The sequence below is a fragment of the Leptosomus discolor genome, chromosome 1, assembly GCF_034619465.1.
Source record: "Leptosomus discolor isolate bLepDis1 chromosome 1, bLepDis1.hap2, whole genome shotgun sequence".
NCBI lineage: Eukaryota > Metazoa > Chordata > Aves > Leptosomiformes > Leptosomidae > Leptosomus > Leptosomus discolor.
Window position 1 is genome coordinate 75,069,341 of NC_141391.1, and position 19,650 is coordinate 75,088,990.

Sequence of the window (19,650 nt, forward strand, 5' to 3'; positions counted from 1 at the left end):
GGGTAATTAGGGATATTCTCAGCATGGCCCTCAACAGAGCATCAAAACTGGACGGAAGCCTAGCTGCAAATCCCAGTGCCCAGGCTGGCCCCAAAGCAGTGCTGCAGGCCAATAAAACTGGTAAACCATAAACTAAGGAACAATGCTTTTTATAAGCTGGACCAGGAGTCAAATCTACATTAAGCAAGTTTGCTAATGACACTAAACTAGGAAGAACTATGGACTCCCTCAAGGGAGAGGCCTTACAGAGAGATCTGGATAGACTAGAGAGCTAGGCAACCACCAACGTGGGAAATTTAAGAGCAAGTGCCAGATTCTGCACCTGGGACGGTGTAATCCCGCTTGTATTTACAAATCGAGGGACAAGAGTCTGGAGAGCAATCCCATGGAAAGAGATCTTGGGGTTTGGGTCGATAGAAGTTGAATATGAGTCAAGAGTGTACCCTTGCAGCCAAGAGGCACAGCCATGTCCTGGGGTGCATCAAACACAGTATAGCCAGCTGGTCAAGTGAGGCAATTGTCCCACCCAACACTGCACTGGTGTGGCCCCACCTCAAGTACTGCGAGCGGTTTTGGGTGCCTCAAGAGAAGAAGGACATCAAACTATTAGAGTGTGTCCAGAGGAGGGTGGCCAAGATGGTGAAAGGTCTCAAGGGCTAGACTTATGAGGTCACTTGGCCTGTTCATCTTGAGGAAGAGAAGGCTGAGGGAAGAACTCATCACCGCCTACAACTTCCTCAAAGTGGGCAGCGAAGGGGGAGGTGCTGATCTCCTCTTTCTGGTGACCAGTGATAGGACAGGAGAAAATGGAATGAAGCTGCATCAAGGAAAGTTCAGATTGGACATTAAGAAAAGGTTCTTCACTGAGAAGGTGAACAGTCACTGGAACAGGCTCCCCAAGAAAGTGGTCATGGCACCAAGCCTGTCAGAGCTAGAAGATGTGCTTATTCATATCGTTTAGTTTTAGGTAGCCCTGTGAGGAGCAGGGAGTTGAACTCTGTGATCCTTATGGGTCCTTTCCTTCCAACTTGAGATATTCTATGCAAGTGAGAGAGTGCTTGGAGGCAGTTTTAGCTAGTGACAGCATACTTGCTTTTTGCATTGCAACAAACTCGCTGAAGTAAAATATAATCAATGTGATTGTTAAGAATAATTGCCATCAGTTATTACACTGAAAAGGCAACTGTAACCATATAAGCAACTACAGAATAGAACAACTACTCTGTAACAAAAAAAAACAAACCAAAACAAAACCAAAAAAACCCCACACAAGTTCGTTACAATTCACATGACAGAATCAGAAAGATGAAAAGCAGATTCAAAAAAATAGGCACATTTACTATGCAGAAACATAGTTTTGTACTGCCGATGTCTTTTTTACTACTCTTCTATCTTACACGGAGGTAACAAACAAGTATTTCAACAAGGTAAATATTTATCCTCTTAAGAAAAAAGTATGCCAGAATAAATCAGTTGTGGCTTAAAGTTACCTTTCCTTGTGAGCCAGAAGACTGCCAGCACTGCTCACTACCATCAATAAGACGTGAAGCCTGATTCACAGAGGACGAGACATTCAAATTTTTAACTATTCTTGACCAGTCATCCAGTAACATTCCCCGCTGGCTACTATGCCGTCTCTTCAGCTGCTTTCCAGAACGCCCACAAAACACCGGAGACTGGCCTGCACAGTTAAGTGAAACGTTAAGCACGTACCTCCCAAAGAAAATTGCTTTTTTTAAAACAAGCAATGTGAAAGGAAATATAACAAATCAAAGATTTCAGATATGAAGTCTAGCAGTAGAACACAGAAGCATGTCACATAGGTATGGTAATACCACTCGCACTTAAAGGATACAGCTCTATTTTATTTTATAATTTAGCTTTATTTTTATTTTAAGATTATTTCTTTTAAGGAGTTTCAAGCACTTTACCTGACTACAAGTTTCCATGCCTGTCATTTAGGATGGTCACACTTTCTGTTCCTACACTTACGACTGATTTGTTCTAAGAAACCAAGCATAATTTAGTAAAAAATAAATATTAAAAAATTTAAGAAAAATTACTCTCTTCAGGAATATAAGACACTAAGTGTAATTTCTAAAATTGAATTATAAAACATTACAGGGGCATACAGTCTTTAAACTGACAGAATCATTAAAAGACTAACATTCTTCACTAAAGAGCCACTTGAAAGGGTCCTTCCTTTTGAAATACAAATCAAAATTTATGATGATACATACTTCAAATGACAAGCCCACAGGACATAAGATTTTGTACACCACCACAGCAGATGAAAAATATGCAAACAACGCTCAGCAAAAATCATTTTAAAAACAAATTCAATGCATTTTTAATTAATCTAAGAAACACTTTAGGTTCCAAAACCTACCTGGTTCATTTATTCTGCCAAAAGTATGTCGGGTGTTATGCTTCCTAGTTTTAAAACAGGTTTCACAAAAGTCAAAATCATCACAGTTTCTGCATTTGAATCTAGGCCCATTGATAGGAAACATCTGACAGCCATCACACCTGATTTCACAAAAGAACAAATAAATGTACTTCTAGCAGTTTTCATGGTACAAGTAAATTGTAACATGAGTCAAGATAATGGAATCAAGACCGCAAGGCTGACGTATAACTCATATGCATTAAGAAAAATGTACGTCACCACTTACGTGACTCCAGGATGAATGCTGGGGACCAGTTCCATTTCTGACAACAATCCAGTCCAATGAGACTGCTGAGGAAAGTCTACAATGACATCTTTTCCATTGGCACTAAAAGCTGTGACAAAAAACATGCAGAAAATACAACACGTTGCAAACCTCTATAAAATGAAGCAGCAAGTGTACAGTGCATCAGAGCAGAAACACGTAATAAAAGTTACTTTCAAAAGTAATCTTTTATTTTAATGGAACTATGTATTAACCTTAGAAGACAGTCTGGAAAGCGGCAGAGGGAAAGGGAGTTCTAAAGAATTTTAAAAGATATATTTTATTCTATTCAATTTCCTTGACACTATTTTTTCTTTCATTTATTTGTTTAAAAGTTGCCAAAGGAAGAGAGTACTTCTAAACACAAACATAGTATGTCCAAAATCTGTACCTCTTCAAAGAATCTACGTCCCACAGATCACTTCTGTAACATCCCTTACAGCTTGACACTACTGCACCCCACTTTCTCCTCACTTCATAGAATCATAAAATCATTTTGGCTGGAAAAGACCTTTAAGATCATCAGGTCTAACCGTTATCCTAACATTACCAAGCCCACCACTAAACCATGTCCCTAAGCACCACATCTATATGTCTTCTGAACACCTCCAGGGATGGTGACTCCACCACCTCCCTGGGCAGCCTGTTCCAATGTCTAATGAAGTCTTCAAGTTAGATTTAAAGGAAAATCATTTGTGGTTCATCCAAAGTATAAATGAGAACTACAATATGAAGCCGCACAGATTCTTAAAGATGTTTACTGTATGTGAATGGAGTGGCTCAAAAAGCAGATGAACACACTAACAAAACAGGCTGCCACAGAGTACCTGTCTATAAATGAGTCACAGACATCAAATGCATTCTGCACTCTCTTATCACCATGCAATATTCCACAAAACAGTGTGATTTCTAAGTGTGTCTAGAAGATTCTCTCCTTAAACACTGCAGAAAGTCTGCGTGGTTTCCAGTTTTATGACCTCCCCATTTTGAATTTACATTACCTTTGACGACTCCCACGCTTCGGTGAGTAACTGATCCCCATTTGTATTTGGGTGTGGTAACAGAGCTTTTCACACGCACTTTGTCACCTATCTTGATGTGAGAGGCAGAACTCTGTGGTGGGAATCCTAGAAGTTGCAAGAATAAATGCATGGTGAGTGGGTTTCTTCCCTCCAAAACCAGATCTCCCTTAGTGTGTAATTCATTTTTTTCTAAAAAGCAGTTAGTAGTCAACTTACCTAAAAGCTCAACATGGATATATCTGACCCAGTAAGTGCCACCCTTTTGTTGCCAATCACACTGTACGTTCAGGTCATGCAATCCATCTCGATCCAACTTAATAACTTTGCCTACGTCTCCTTCACAAACCTCCTCATAGGTTCTGCAGCATCTAACCATCATCCCCACCTAGGTAAAAGGGACAACAGAATACCACATCTATGCAAAGATTTTTGTACCGGAAGGAAAGTAGTTTCAATATAGCTTTTGATCATCATGTTTACCTGAATATTCTCCCTCACATACACAGCATAGTCATCATTACTTAAGAAATCAGCTCGCTTCTTATAGGTTTGGCTCTCTGTTACAACAGCAGCACCTGACTGTAAAAAAATAATAAAAAAAAAGTTACAAAATTTGTTTTCAATTCAGACAAAGGTAATTGTTAGCAGAAACTGAAATAACCCAACAAAACCAAAACACACATAATATCCAAGTTGCACACCAAAATGTGAAAAATCTTCAACAGGTCAACTCACTATAGGGCTAACATTTATGATCTACTTTAAAGTTTAGTTTCCAAAATTACTTGCCAAGGAATGTAGCTGCAAATTTTCAAAATGTGTGAAACAAGGTGCAAGTTGCTTTTATGAAATCTGCTTGCCAAAGAAAATTAGAACAAAGAGAATTAGCCTTGCAGATATACATTCCACTTCTTAGGCTACTTGTTTGGAGATGGGGAAAAAAAAAAAAAAACACCAAACAGTGGTGAATGGCAATCTCCTACCTGAAGTACACTACTAACTTTTTGGTTATATAATACAATGGGATTTATAGTATTCTCTTAGAAAAACAAGCTGGCGAAAAAGATAAGACTGTAGTTATCAGAAACTATTCCTTTCAAGATTTTATTAAGTTAAATTTTAAGAGAACTATTGCATTCCAGCTATAATGAGAATTTTCAGAAAATTTTGTTCTGTTTTGAGCATTAAATGCCTGGGGTTTTTTTTTCATTCAAGGCAACATATAGCACAGTTTCTCATTGCAATACTGATAAAGATATAAGAACTCAATGTCCAGTTGATTTCCTTCAAAATATAATGCATTTCTTTCAATGACAAAATCCCACATGTGCCAGAAAACTCAACATAACTCCTTAAAACATAAATAGGAATATAGAACCCATATCATTTTACTGTCAAATCCTTACTGAAACAGATCCTGAAAGCCAATAGAAGACTAATATAAATTCACATTAAAGCCATCACACTCAACAGGCATTGTAAAGGTTATTTTATAACTAGTGAGTGAAAATAGTTTTGATAAGGAAATATTTCACTGACATTTTTTTGCTAATTATTCATTAATTCCTCAGTCATTCCTTGTAGCTAACATACCTTTGGTTCTCAGACCAAAGTAAGGGAGGAGCAGGGAATAAAAACCCGCACCAAAACAAAAACAAACAAAAAGGAGTCCTTTACAAATACTACACTATAGAATTGACTATTTTAGATAAAACTCTGACCAACTATCAGGGATACTTACAGCTACCTCTAGTGAAACATCTACCTGCATTCCACTTTTCCCTGTGCTACCAATACATAAATATTTACAGATTATTCTCGAGTTCTTTTACGACAAGCCTTAGAAACATATGGCAAACGTGGTCTTCATTATAGTCCTGAAAGCTTGGGACAGAAGAATGCCCTTGTACTCTAACCAAGTTAATAAAAGGAAAGAATTACAAAATTTACAGCCAGCCTGACTTGGGTTTTAGTAAGTTGATACTTACCACAGGGCAGGCAGCTTCAGCTTCTTCCACTTCCTCGGCTATTTCCTCATCTGAATATTCATCGGAGATAGTATCAGCATCAGAGAGATCCGTAATTTGAACATCAGGGTGATCCAACAACCAGCCAACCAAGGCTTCCACTCCTAACACAGAAAACAAACTCAATCTGTCTCTAAGGGACTCTGACATTCTTAAAATAGTATCAAAAAAAGAGAAGTAACAATTGCTCCCTTGTAAGTAGCATTTTAACCTGCTCACAACTTTCCTTCTCCTTCTAACATCATTAATTTAACTAAATTAAATACCTGGTAATCCAGAAGCACTTCCAGAGGTTCCAGACAGAGATTTTAGTGCAAATTCTATGTTTTTCCTAGGAAATCCCATTTCCATAAGCTGAACTACAATGGGGAGGGGTGGAATTGGAGATTGCTTGCGTTTCTTCACTTTTGTGGGTCGGATATGTTGCACTGTGATGGGTGTCGTAGCTTCACTAGAGCTGCAGTCTTCAAACACTGGAGTTGAAGGATGTGTAGACTCTACAGCCAGATACTGGCATACTGCCAAAGCAGCAGCCTAAATGAGAACAAACAAATCAGTCCAAGTAAAACAATCATATTTAGTATGTTTTTGTGTTTATGCCTGAAATTAGAGGTTATTCGCCAAAAAGGACTCAGTGTTACTTTTTTTTAAAAGCCTATAGCTTAACAAGTTTCAACTGGAATGTGAATTAGAAACACTTATTTATTAGGTTACTTAGCAGAAAGCACACACTTTACCTCAAGCTCTTGTTTGTCAAATATGGCTTTCACAGGTGATGGTTGCGTAGCAGCTGTCAAAAGTTGCTGTAAAAGAATCATGGGAGGCTGAGGTCCTTCAGGAGACATATCTCCTATGTCGGGAGAGGCAACTGCTCCATCCTCTTGAAACAAAAACATTAGTTTAACCAAAAACATGTAATATAAGTCAATCAGGAGACTTATTTTGGGGCCTATTCATTTATCAAACATACTGTTGTTTCTCCTACACTTCTCCACAGGAATCATGTGTTTAAGATTGAATTGTGTGTGCAACAATCTCCATACAAAAAAGCAAATAAGAAATTTGTAGATAAACAATACTTTTCCTAAAATATGTCTAACAGAAACTGTTCAGTGGACTGTGAATTTGCACAAGTATCTTCTGAGTTCACCTTTTTACAATAAAATTACTATAAAGAGGTCCTTCCAGCATAAACCACTTTATATAGAAAACCAACAACTTCATTGATCCCCAAAACCATAGTGCATACTTTCTGGATTGAGTCATTTCCCCCTCTAATACACTTCTTGGGAAGAGCTCCCTATAGATATTCATTGCCTCTTCAACAGAGTACACCTTTTTTGAATCAACTGGCTCACAACTCTACAGCTTTTATATTTGATTTTGCATTTCTGTTGGCATAAACATTCATGTTTCCTAGATCTTTACTGTGGCTGTCTCAGGAAAGTGTTCTCACTCTTCATTTAACTCCAACAAAAGGAAGTTCTCATATTTGAAATAATTAGAAAACAGTTAATAGCTCTTGTGTATGCATGCTGTTCCAGTTGTTTAAAAAAAGAAAAAAAAAAATTAAAAACTGTGTGGGTATTTCCCCCCCTGCCCCTTGAAAAATGATGGTAGAAGTAAAACCAAACTAATGGTAGAAGTAAAGCCATGTTCCACTCCCGGGAAAAAAAAAAATATTCTGTTGACTTAAAATTTGGTAACTGACAAAAACCGCCAGAAATATACAAATAAATCAAATATATTAATATATATTTAAAGACATTACATGCTTCAAAAATGCCCAAAGAATACATATAAACTGTTAGAGGATCAATAGCTATCCTGAAAGGTGACCGAGCTATTTTATTTTTGTATGTAAAATGAATTACACAGAGAATTAATTCAAATTATCGTTTTCAAATTATGCTTAAGACACTGTATACTGGTACTTATTTCATTGGAAACTTCAAAATGTTTGAAGTAAAAGGAATAGCCAAATGAGAACTCAGACTTTAAGCTCTGAAGCAGAAACAGAATCTACTGCAAAAAAACCACAAGTTTTTTAGAAATACTTACAAAGCTTATACCTACAGAAGGCTTACAAATTTAGCTAACTCAAATATTTCAAAATTCAAACACTTGATGCACCTAATCTTCAAAATCTAAGTTAAAAAGTGAAAATGCTTTTAATATCTAAGGTTAAAACATGCTCAAATTTTAATTTTTAGTCTTTAGAGGGCAAACCTAATTTCTACCCTCCAACTGCCATTAGCAAGGGTTACCTTCACATACTCTATCCATCATCTAAACAAACAGCAGCACACACTCAGGTTGCATTTCAGAATACCTGCAGGATTTAATGCACACTCCTGAACAGCTGGCTGAGATAAGATCTGCCTTAGTGTATCCTGGTGAGAAAGCAGAGCTCTGCCTGCTTTCAGTATGTACAGCTTTAATTGCTGGCATCGCAGTAGATCCAAATCCACTTGACCTATCAGAAATATTAAGCAGCCGTTAGCACTAGGAATCTCTTGTATCAGAGAAGAACTATCACTCATACAAACTCAGCCCAAAAATCAGTTTATATCTTAGCTCGCTGTGTGAAAGCTTGTGAAATACTGATGATATGAGGTAGTTTGAACACCACCCGGATAAAAAGTCTGCACACGTTCTATGACCCATTATATTAAAAACATCACCTTCCTACTTTTCACTCCCTGGACAATCATACAGCTGATATATAAACACAGTAAGTGCAGTTAAGATGTTATATGGATCCAATATTTTAAACAATTCAATACAAGAAGTCCAGACCCAAACCTTATTTGAATTTTCTCACCAAAGTAAAAGCAGTATTTCACTTACAGTGCAGAGCAATGCATCTCCTAGCTGAACTTGCCTCATAAGTGCATATTATTCAATGTTGACTAATAAAAAAGGCAAGGTTCCAGAAAACAGTTTTTCTTACATATGTTTGTTACCAGTATTTTTCCCAGAGTACACCCAACTATTTAAAAACAAAACAAAAAAACAAAACCAACTGTACCTGAAAGACCCTGATTGGGAGACTTCATTCTTTGTTTTTCTATTTTACTTCCAGCCAGATTAACTAGTTGAGCCCAAATGGATAGCATAGGTTCAGTAAAAGGCAAGTTGTTCACATTAAAAGCCACAACTGGAAGCTAGACAGTGAGGGAAGAACCAGACAAAAAAAAAAAAAAAAAAACACCCAAACAAAAAAGGTAAGCGTTTTCCAAAATTTAACAAAATCATTCAAAAGTTTCAATGGTTATTAGCTGAAGAAAAGAAGTAGCAACATTCGTCTCTTTGCTCTTGACCAGGAACTGGAAAGGATTTCTATTCCCTACATAGCTCCCAAGCCTGTACTTGTACCACACAACTGCAGGTCTACTTGGTGAAAAAGCAAGACAGAGTCACAGCAAGGAAGAACTGCAGTCCCTGAAGCAGACCAGGCGCTCTGTCATTTCATTACAGCCATATTAAGCAACTTGAGATAGAGTCAAATGAAAACATCCAAGACTTTCTACATCAGTTAGCAAATCAAGTTAAATACAAATAAGCTCCTCTCATGCAGGAGCTATAAATGGCATTGTCATGACTTGGGATTTTACCTCAAGTCAACTACTTCAACTAAAATCCCTACTCCTTTCACTTCCTCAACAAATGACAGGCTTTAAAGCCCCTACAGAGGTTCACATGAGTATCATCTTAGATTTACATTCAGAGCATTGTATGTGTTGAATGTCAATGTATTTGCCCAATGAAGAAAAAATATTTTCTTTGCACCATATCAGTCTTTAACTATACCCTTTCCTGCACTAAAACCTCAATAAAATGAACTTACTGGTTTTAGTTGATTCAGAGGGCACACTCTACATGTTCGCATGTCATAGAACTGTACAGTGATTTTCCCTTTTGGGGTGATGCGTGTCACTGTGCCTTCTCCAAATTCATCATGAACTACTTGTCCACCCAGTCTCAAGCGACTGTCTATGCCACCGATCACCGCTAACACTGCCATTAGGCCTCCCACCTCCGGATTCTCAGTGTCAGGAAAGTAGTCATCCAACACAGCCTAACAAAGAACAATAAAATTAACTGTAGGGAGAAAAAACATACTTCTATCTGCTTTAAAATACAAAGTTAATCACATATACTCAGATTTTAAAATTACAACACATAAATACATATATATAAAAATAGAAAAATGGTTTCAAAATTAAGCTTTATATTGTTTACAAACATTAAATATTTATCATTTCAAAATAAATATTGCTATAAAAATGAGCTTATTTTAAAACGTGGAAACTACCCCTTCTGACTGTTTTCCTGCAAAGATGTGGGTGATGGAGGTTAGCTGAGAGTTGATGTACTTGTTTATGAGTCCATTCCACTGGCTGAGCGAATGGAGCGTCCTCAGCAGTGCCACTATCTCTTCTGCTAAAGTACTACTGTGAGTGGCAGTTAGAGATGCTTGGGGCCTGGCCTTTCTCCTTCTCAGAGTAGATTCTGGAAAGACAAAGCAATTGCACAACATTTATGAATTTAACACATACATTTTCTATACATAAAAATAAGCCACTGAAGGAAAATTCCGCTACCTCTGAGTAGTGGGATATCTGAAGAACAAGTACTAAGCAGGCTGCCTAAAAATCCAAACAGTTTTTCCACAAGAAATTTCATGTCTCTCGACCTTTCATTTTTATCCCAGGATGGAAGTACTGCTTTCAATAAATGTACAGCAAGGATCTAAAAAGAGAAGAAAATCAGTGTTAATCCATTCTAAGTCACCAAATATTAAAGAAATTCTCAAACATATTAAGTACAGAAGAAAGATATTGTAAAAGTTAGCCTTCCTTCTTAGCTCTTTCTATAATGCTGATTTCTTTCTGGCTGTGGAAATCATAGCTACTGATCTTCTGTTCAGTTTGGTAAGGAATATTTTAAAAGAAGTTGTTCAAAGTCATTAACAATTTTATTGGCACATTATATTAGTGAATCCAGCCTCTTCAATACTCAGAACATGAGACAAACACACACCAATAAACAATGTAAATGACTAAAACACACAGGAAAAATAGGAATATAGAATGGGAAGGTTCGTTCAAATTCCAGACTCAGAACTCAGCACTAAGATGTATTTCAGAATGAAAGTTTCCAAGTGTTTGGGAATGAAGGTATGATAATTAAAAATGATGAGACATAAAGCTGAATGATCCAAGTAGGTAGAAAGCAACCACAGTGACACCCAAAAGTAGTTACTGTGAAACAAGGGCCTCCGACAGTACAGAAGGAACAGCCTGGCATCTCTAAACCTAGACACTCAGTGCAGGACTGACGAGGAACACGGGAAGGCACAGCGCTGCAGTATCGAAGAGCAGATGCACTTGCACATTCAGAGTATTTCAGGTTTTGAGCTTCCTCATCTTCTACCCAGAAGACCAATACAATACAAGTGATCAATAACACTGAAGAGATTTCTCTTCTTGTAAACCTCTGTCAATAACATGTCTTCCTAAAACTTCACGGTCTCATCTTTCTCTTGTTATTAAGTTACATACTGCTACATGAGGAATGCTCATTTCTCCCAAGCATTCCCTGAACAGTACAGATGACTAAACACACTAAGTCCCAGATGACAACAGAAGTCTCATCATATTAAAAATACTGGCAAGAATTTGCTGGAAGATAACACAAAAATGCACAGGCCTTTATGATACAAGGCTTTAGTTAAAAAATGCTCATGCCTTATCAAGGAAAAGATTAAGATGATCTTTCGATTCCCAAGCATTAAAAGTTAAGGAAGAGTTATTCCATAATACAGTTGCTTTTCAATCTCATGGAAAAGGCACTACAAGATGCTAAGGAAAGGAAAAAGAAAAAAAGCGGGGGGGGGGGGGGAAGAAGAAAAAAAAGATGAAAGGGGACAAGAGAAATATGATACCAAAATAAGATGCAAAGATGCAGCTTCTTAAGAGAGACTGTAATTAAAATAATAATAACAGTTTACTGTGGAAGGAGGGACAGTAGATAATAGACAATTTGATAACTTTAATTGCACATTTTTCCTAATCACCTTTTTGTTATTTTTTTCTTTATTCAACTACTAGGAAACATTATATGGGAGTTTTTGGAATACATTTTTGGAACACTGTTTTGGCCTCTCATCTGTACAAAACTTTCAGGCTTTCAATAGAACAAGGGAGTCTGTAGTGCCCTGAAGGCTCAAAAACTTACAGATTTATGTTTAAAACAATGAATCCTGAACATAAGAAGGCATGTTATCTTTTTTCCAATTAATTAAAAACTTATTTAACAACATTTCATATCTGTTTTTTAAAATAGACTTTTTTTTTTTTAAAGACAACTGAAGTCTACTAAATTCATTGCCTATCAAAGTAATTTGGAAATACACACATTACCTGTCTCTGTAGTGAAGCAGCAGTGAAAGATTCATGCCCCTCAACAATTTTCATTAGCAAAGTTATCCACTGAGATGTACTAAGAGTGCTGCACATCTGAGGCATGAGTGCTATACTTCGAATGAATCCCAACGTGCACCAACTCCTATGCTGTTCTTTATAAACTAATTTATTTGGCAAGGAAGCTAAAAACAAAAAGATATATACATATAACAGTTGACTTTTCTGCCAGTCACTTAATTCTCTATACACTGCATGGGGCTTTTTTTGACAAACTGTAACACTGAGCTACTCCACTGTCTCTACATGAACTATTAACTTCAGTTTTAAGAGCCTGTCATTAATTTTATTAAATACGCCTTTAAAACAATTCTCATCCTTACACTGTTTCCTCATTTCAAAGTAGTTAACAGCATTACTTCCGAAATTGCAAAGAAGCTATGGAAACAAACATGACATACCCAGTCATATTGTTGTCCCCAAACAGAAAAAAAAACTGCTAAGAAATTCATTGTCCAAGCCAACCATACACATCCTGATACTCCACATCTCATGCATTTCTCCTGCTTTTACTGCTTATGTTCTAAGAATGCTCAAAATCACATTGCCTTTGCTAACAATTAAGATGTTAAAAGCTCTGAAAATTTTCTAGCCTTTGGACTTACAGGTTTAAAAACCAGTAAGAAAAGATTTACAAAGTTACAAGACAAGAAAGCACAAAACAGAAGCACACAGCTGAATCAGACTGTTTCTGTATATTATACCTGATTTATCTATTGTTCCACTCTCCACAAGCATACGGAGTAGACCACACAAAGTCCTAGTAGCATCACTTTGCATGACTTCAGCATGGACACCAGCCGAGAGACACAGCGTCTGCAACAGGTTCACGGTACTTATCAGCATCATGGATGTAGGGTGGAGATTCCTTTCAACTTGTTCTCCTTCTGGAGGGAGAAACCAAAAGCAAAGGAATACATTAATATTGAGTTAATCTATTTCACAAAGAGTTCTGAAACAAACACAACGCGAGAAATATTTTCTCGAACATGATTTGACATGAACAAGATTCCTTATTTTCAACTGCAAGAGCAGAACAGAAACCAGGTATTTTGTGCGGATGTTTTCAAGTTATTCTCTAGCACTACGCAACTTAAAGGAAATTCCAAATGCAGTGCCAAGAATAGGGAAGCATTATGACTAGATGTATAATTAGGCCATATAAAAAACACACTTCAGAATGGCATTAACATACGTTAAAATGTATACCTCTTGGTATCTGTAACTGAAACCATTTCAGTTGGATAATACTGTTTTCTTTGGTCCATGAATATGCAATAAATGTGCTACCACCCTTTCTATCCTCCTTTCTCACAGTAAAGCTATCTTAAGAAAGATCTGATCAGAAACATATACCTATTAAACTTCTTTGATGAAGCACTTTCTCCTGCAAAAGCAGCTTTTTTCATATTATAAGATATGGATTTGGGAATTCAACTAAAACTCTGCCTCCACTTTTACAAAAAAGTTGCTTTTTTACCAGAGTCATCCTCAGTGTCTGAATCCTCTGTTGTGGGCTGTGTTGCTGGCGGTGGCTCAGCTAGTTTGAGATCATATTTTCCCTCCTTCCCCATTCTGTAAGAATTTGTACTTCCGGTGTCCCACTGCACTCTAATCCAGCCATCTTCTCCCAGTTCTCCAATCACACGACCCAAACCAGGAGCGGGTCCATCCTGACAAAAGACAGGCTCAAGTTACACGATCAACAATGCTAATTTGTATCCAAAGTTCATAAAACACTAATGCAATTGCTCTTTTTTGTTGCTAACCTAATGGTAAGGCAGTAAACACTCAATAATGTTTCAAAATCTAGCTTAAAGTTGGAAAGCATTTCACAATCTTCAAAAGAAATCACCCCAGTAAACTGCTGCACCTCTCATATTTAGATCTGTTTTACTATGTACTACATAAGTGCCATACACACCTACTTGGAAGTGTATAGTAGCAAACAAGCGATCCAATTTCCTGTTAAATCGTGAATCAGAACAGTCTCACTAAAAAATAATTTTCATCTCCAAAAATTAAGTTAAACAAATAATTAATATGTTTTGTGTTAATTCTCCAAGTCTTTGAAACATAAAATGACCTTTAAAGTTTGAACATAAAATTCACAGACAGTCCACTGAATAGAAACATCAGATTGTAGCAGACCCAAACCTGTATGAAATAAGTTGTACCTGATCACCCCATTTCCAGTCTACCCCTCTCACCACTCTGGTACCAATTTTCATCATGGCTGCCAGCTCTGGTCCAGAAACAGGGAGCTGAACAGGTGTAGTTTCCTTTCTTGACTCTTCTAGGACTGTGGCAGAAGCTCCATGAGAAGAGGTAATCATATCTTCTTCAATGTTATCAGAACTAGGTCCTAAAGAGGAAAATATACGAAAAAAAAATTTAAAAGCAGCTACAAGTTTTTATACATAAGCTTTGTCACATTTAAACTTTAAGGCACATAAGATTTGCAACATAAAAGCAGTAACAAATAGGAAAGCTGACTCAACAGGCTATACAGTCAAATGAGCTTTTTGGGAACTACGACATAATGGTTTCAAATGCACAGGACTTTAAATACTTACTTTTGAAGGAAAATAATTGACAAATAATAGAGACATTATAATGACAAGTCCAGTGGCTAAATGGTTCCACTAACAGATTTTTTTTTTAAAAACTTATAAGTACTCCAGTTAAGTACAAGCCACGAGGACAAATATTTACTGTTATCTAAGAAAACCAAGAAAGAAAAAGCAGGAGAACTTGAATCATGGGAAAAAGAGACTGCATCTGGAATATTGTGTGAGACTGCATCTGGAATATTGTGTCCAGTTCTGGGCCCCTCAGTTCAAGAAGGACAGGGAACTCCTTGAAAGAGTCCAGCGCAGAGCCACAAAGGCGATTAAGGGGGTGGAACATCTCCCTTATGATGAAAGGCTGAGGGAGCTGGGTCTCTTTAGCTTGGAGAAGAGGAGACTGAGGGGTGACCTCATTCATCAATGCTTATAAACACAAAAAGGGCGAGTGTCAGAGGATGAAGCCGGGCTCTTCTCTGTGATGGCCGATGACAGGACAAGGGGCAACAGGTGCAAGCTGGAGCATAAGAGGTTCCACATTAACAGAGGGAAAAACTTTTTCACTGTGAGGGTGACAGAGCACTGGAACAGGCTGCCCAGGGAGGTTGTGGAGTCTCCTTCTCTGGAGACATTCAAAACCTGCCTGGACGTGTTCCTGTGTGATCTACTCTAAGTGGTTCTGCTCTGGCAGGGGGGTTGGACTAGATGGTCTTTTGAGGTCCCTTCCAACCCCTAACATTCTGTGAAAACACCACCACAGAACTCCTTATAACAGAACAACCAAAGGAAGCTTCCAGCTTAAACATGCAGACTAAGAACAGTTTTAATACGTAGAACAAATGAAACTGAATGACTCGGCAGCAGTCAGTGTTTAAGGTTTTCTTTTAAATTCTCAATTTTTAATTTCTTTGTAGTGTTTCCACCAAAACTACGCTACCACTCCTAAATTCTAGCAAAGGATAGTCAAAGCAAGGGCTTGGGAAAAAAAAAATGACTGAATAAAGGCCACAGTCAAACTAACTTCCTTCTCAACTGTCCTTACAGATGTGGGGTTTGTACCAGTGTAAAGGTAAATAGCATTAAGTACTATCTTTAAGCAGCAAAGTCATTTTGTAGTTTGTGTACACCAACAGGTAAAAAATTCAGGAGATTTACGAAACACGTGCTTTCTTCCAAACAAGAAACAAGAAGGTCTTGTACCTATCAGCCGCAGCGTTGTTTGCGTCAATGCTAGCATGCCAGAATTAAGTAGGAGGCTCAAGGTATTAGCACCGTGCTGCAACGTCAACATGTTGAGCATGACCAGCAGAAAACGTGCTTGTGGAATAGTTCCAAGACTTGGTCCTGCTGGATTCTCATTAGTAATTGTTTGTAGAGGAACAGGCTGCACACCTAATTCAAAAGTAACATAAATAGCAAAGTCAGCTGACATTTGGGAGCTACAATAAAATAGGTTATAGATTTGTTTGACTGATAAATATTTTTTTATTCCCTGCTTGGCTTTAAGAATTTACAAGCTGAAGTTCCAAGAAACTTTTTATAATTTAGATTTTAATGGTGAAATGTTACTAATAAGTAATGAATCACCTGTTGCTGGGAAATCCACAACATTCTCTTAAAACACTGAAAAGTGAGTTAAGTGGAATCAGCAGTGGGGGCAGGGGGGCTGTGGAACAACACATGGACAGACAGAAAGTCAAAGTAATTCTCAGCACAAACCAAGGGAACTGATCTTAGGATTCCAATTATAGGGAACTTGAAAAAAAAAAAAAAAAGCAGAAACTTTCATTTAAAACAGTTTTCTCCCCCGCCAACAGCAACAAAATGAGATTCACCTAGTTCTTTAAACTTTGCATTAGCATCTAGCAAGATGTTCCGGACATTCTGAATAGCCCATGCATACAACTTTCCAAAAGTTACTTCTAGCAGCATTCTGTTAAACGGTGGGATCAGATCAACATCCTTCAAGCAGTCGGTAAGAGGTTCCCTTCACAAAAAAAAAAACAATAATGACAAAAGTAAGTACTTTTTTTCTTACTGAAGAATTGTGAAAGCAAAAGCAACAAAAAGTTTTACCCTATATTGGCTCCTTCTGGAATCAGCCTCTGCCATCCACAGAACATAGCATACTGCACAGATGGGAGCAAAAAATTTTTTGCTGCCAATTTCAGAATGGTATCTATTCCCTCCAGACGAACTTCAGCTCTTTCCAACTGCAAAAGAGAAAAATAAATTGTCATACTTATGTAAACCGCTAACACATGCAAGCCCATTTTCAACCATTTTACCTGTTTTAATAAACACTTTCTCATTTTTTCTACATCCACTGGCTCTTCTTTAAGTGCAAATTCAACAATGGTGTTAAGGAGGGCAGACTGCGGATATAGGCCTTGGACATTTTGCTTCAGCCATTTATACTTGTGGACACCTGTAACTGTACTCAAAAGTGGCTGCCACTTATCCTGCAAAACAGGAAGATAGCATGTTAAAACATTTTAAACAATTTAATTTGAAATTACTGAAATTGTAAGTTATTTCATTTAAAACCATCTCCAACTTTAAAATACTGGGGGGGGGGGGGGGGGCAAGGAAACTTCTTCAAAGCCAGGAAAGAGCTTAGTATTATTCATAACTTATCATCTTGTTTTGCTACATAAAATTTCAAATGCATTAATATTCAAAAAAGAGGAAGTAACCCATCACAACCTTGTATATTAAAATGAAGCTTTACCTGAACACTTCTAAGATTATCAATAATCTGAAAATTAGAGAAGGTATCATTACATATTCTAAATATGCAGTACACAAGCTTATTTTTAAGAATTATTCCAGGTTTCACTAAAACAATGTGCCATACTTAATTATATACCCCAAATACCATTTTTAAATATTAAATATCAAGTTATAGCAATAATGCTTTAGCTCGTATTTTTTCCTCTTGTTATGTTTATTCACAAGGATAATCTGATTTCCTACCTTGGGTGATTTGATTGGTATAGGCCTTTTATCTATAGGTACAGGACTGTGAGATACCACACAGGATTCTTCTAAATCACTCTCTTCATTTCCAATTTTGGATTCTTCCACATCAGCAGATTCAGATTTTTTTGGCACTAGAAATTAAAAAAAAAAAAAAAAAAAAAAAAAATTCTTTGGGAGCTGGATCTCTTTCGCTTGGAGGAGACTGAGGGGTGACCTCATTAATATTATAAATACATAAAGGGCGAGTCAGGAGGACGGAGCCGGGCAGTTCTCGGTGATGGCCGATGACAGGACAAGGGGCAACAAGTGCAAGCTGGAGCATAGGAGGTTCCACACTAACAGAGGGAAAAACTTTTTCGCTGTGAGGGTGACAGAGCCCTGGAACAGGCTGCCCAGAGAGGTTGTGGAGTCTCCTTCTCTGGAGACATTCAAAACCTGCCTGGACGTGTTCCTGTGTGACCTACTCTAGGTGGTCCTGCTCTGGCAGGGGGGTTGGACTAGATGATCTTTCGAGGTCCCTTCTAATCCCAACATTCTGTGTTTCTTTCATGTAGTCTGATAACATTTTACAGTGTCACATTTTTAGGTTTGCATGATAACCTAAGCATTCAAAATGCTTAAGATCTGCTTGTAATAAAATTGAAATATATTCTTGGTGAATTCTATGTCCAACTATTGTCCAATTAGCTCCAGTAATACCTGCAATGTGTTTTTATCTTTAAAGACCAACTTCAAAAGCACTTTACTGTTTGTTCACCACATCAATTTATCTCCAGTTAAATAGCTCTTTGACAACACTGCTTTAATAAAACATGATTTTTAATAAGATGCCACTTCTAGTTAAATCTAGTTAAACTTTACTAAAACAAATTCAGAGGGACTGATATTGATGGATCATTTTTGATATGCTGGAACACAAAGAAGCATGTCTCACCTAAACTTGACTCTCCTGTCTGCCTGTCCTTGCTGTACAAACTGACACATAACCATTGATTTAGAAAACTTCAGGAAAATGAAGCAGAAAGCAAATGACTTTGATGCTTTAGCAAACAAGAGTCTCAAATACAGAACAGCAAACCTTGGAATGAGATTGATTTTCACTGTTTCAAAGAAAATACAACATTAACGTTGTCTTACCTCTTTTTTTCCTTTTTTCTCTAATTATTTTCTGAGCTACCCTCCGCCATCGGGGCAAGGAACTCAGAAGTTTAAATTTAGACATTATAGAGAGATCATTGCAAACTGCAGGACGCAGTTCATTGAATAAGAATCTCAGACGCTCAATGACGGGAGCACAAACTTCCTTGTAAGAACGTCCTTGTTCTTGATGGGTCTAGAAAATGCATTCAAAGTTTAGGTCACTGTTTAATATACAAAAAAATGAACAATATATAACTTTTTAATAAAAGATGTCAAATAAAAAATAATCTAAGCTTCAGCAGGAAAGAGGCTTACCTTAATCAGTGAGCATTTTGCTTGGTAGACAACACGACACACATCCACTACAGATTTCGGTAAGGTTTTGTGCTTTACCTGGTCAACTCCAAGGGTACCAGGATGAACAAGAGACAGTGCTATGTGACCTTAATGGGAAAAGACAACCTTTGAATACGCATTTCCAAAAACAATCATCCATAGCAGAGTTTAATCTGGTCCAAAATGTATTCTAGGACAGCTATACCACAAGCCTACCTACCCAAATCTTCGTGCTTCAGAAGACAACATAATAACAAACGTCCTACTTCTTCCACAGGATGCTCAGGAGGGAATGTGATTGGTGTTGTTAAGTGACACTGTTTACAGTATCGCTCTATTTGACACAAGAAGTCCTACAAAAACACACAACAACC

The 19,650-nt window shown here is 37.4% G+C and overlaps 1 protein-coding gene across 1 annotated transcript in view; it reads right to left on the bottom strand.

Moving 5' to 3' along the window:
* The window catches only part of HERC2 (HECT and RLD domain containing E3 ubiquitin protein ligase 2), a 113,838-nt gene that overhangs the window by 45,199 nt on the left and 48,989 nt on the right, over positions 1 to 19,650 (bottom strand). Inside the window, exons 27-52 of the mRNA XM_086477113.1 lie at positions 19,497 to 19,629; positions 19,256 to 19,383; positions 18,938 to 19,133; positions 17,795 to 17,931; positions 17,107 to 17,280; positions 16,895 to 17,031; positions 16,654 to 16,805; positions 16,019 to 16,210; positions 14,429 to 14,616; positions 13,732 to 13,924; positions 12,956 to 13,138; positions 12,192 to 12,376; positions 10,371 to 10,518; positions 10,082 to 10,278; positions 9,614 to 9,844; positions 8,795 to 8,930; positions 8,096 to 8,239; positions 6,501 to 6,643; positions 6,030 to 6,297; positions 5,725 to 5,867; positions 4,217 to 4,315; positions 3,953 to 4,121; positions 3,716 to 3,841; positions 2,676 to 2,784; positions 2,390 to 2,529; positions 1,491 to 1,681 (exon numbers count right to left, since the gene is read on the bottom strand). Coding sequence (XP_086333239.1) covers positions 1,491 to 1,681; positions 2,390 to 2,529; positions 2,676 to 2,784; positions 3,716 to 3,841; positions 3,953 to 4,121; positions 4,217 to 4,315; positions 5,725 to 5,867; positions 6,030 to 6,297; positions 6,501 to 6,643; positions 8,096 to 8,239; positions 8,795 to 8,930; positions 9,614 to 9,844; positions 10,082 to 10,278; positions 10,371 to 10,518; positions 12,192 to 12,376; positions 12,956 to 13,138; positions 13,732 to 13,924; positions 14,429 to 14,616; positions 16,019 to 16,210; positions 16,654 to 16,805; positions 16,895 to 17,031; positions 17,107 to 17,280; positions 17,795 to 17,931; positions 18,938 to 19,133; positions 19,256 to 19,383; positions 19,497 to 19,629 — 4,242 coding nt within the window. The remainder of the gene's footprint in view (positions 1 to 1,490; positions 1,682 to 2,389; positions 2,530 to 2,675; positions 2,785 to 3,715; positions 3,842 to 3,952; positions 4,122 to 4,216; positions 4,316 to 5,724; positions 5,868 to 6,029; positions 6,298 to 6,500; positions 6,644 to 8,095; positions 8,240 to 8,794; positions 8,931 to 9,613; positions 9,845 to 10,081; positions 10,279 to 10,370; positions 10,519 to 12,191; positions 12,377 to 12,955; positions 13,139 to 13,731; positions 13,925 to 14,428; positions 14,617 to 16,018; positions 16,211 to 16,653; positions 16,806 to 16,894; positions 17,032 to 17,106; positions 17,281 to 17,794; positions 17,932 to 18,937; positions 19,134 to 19,255; positions 19,384 to 19,496; positions 19,630 to 19,650) is intronic.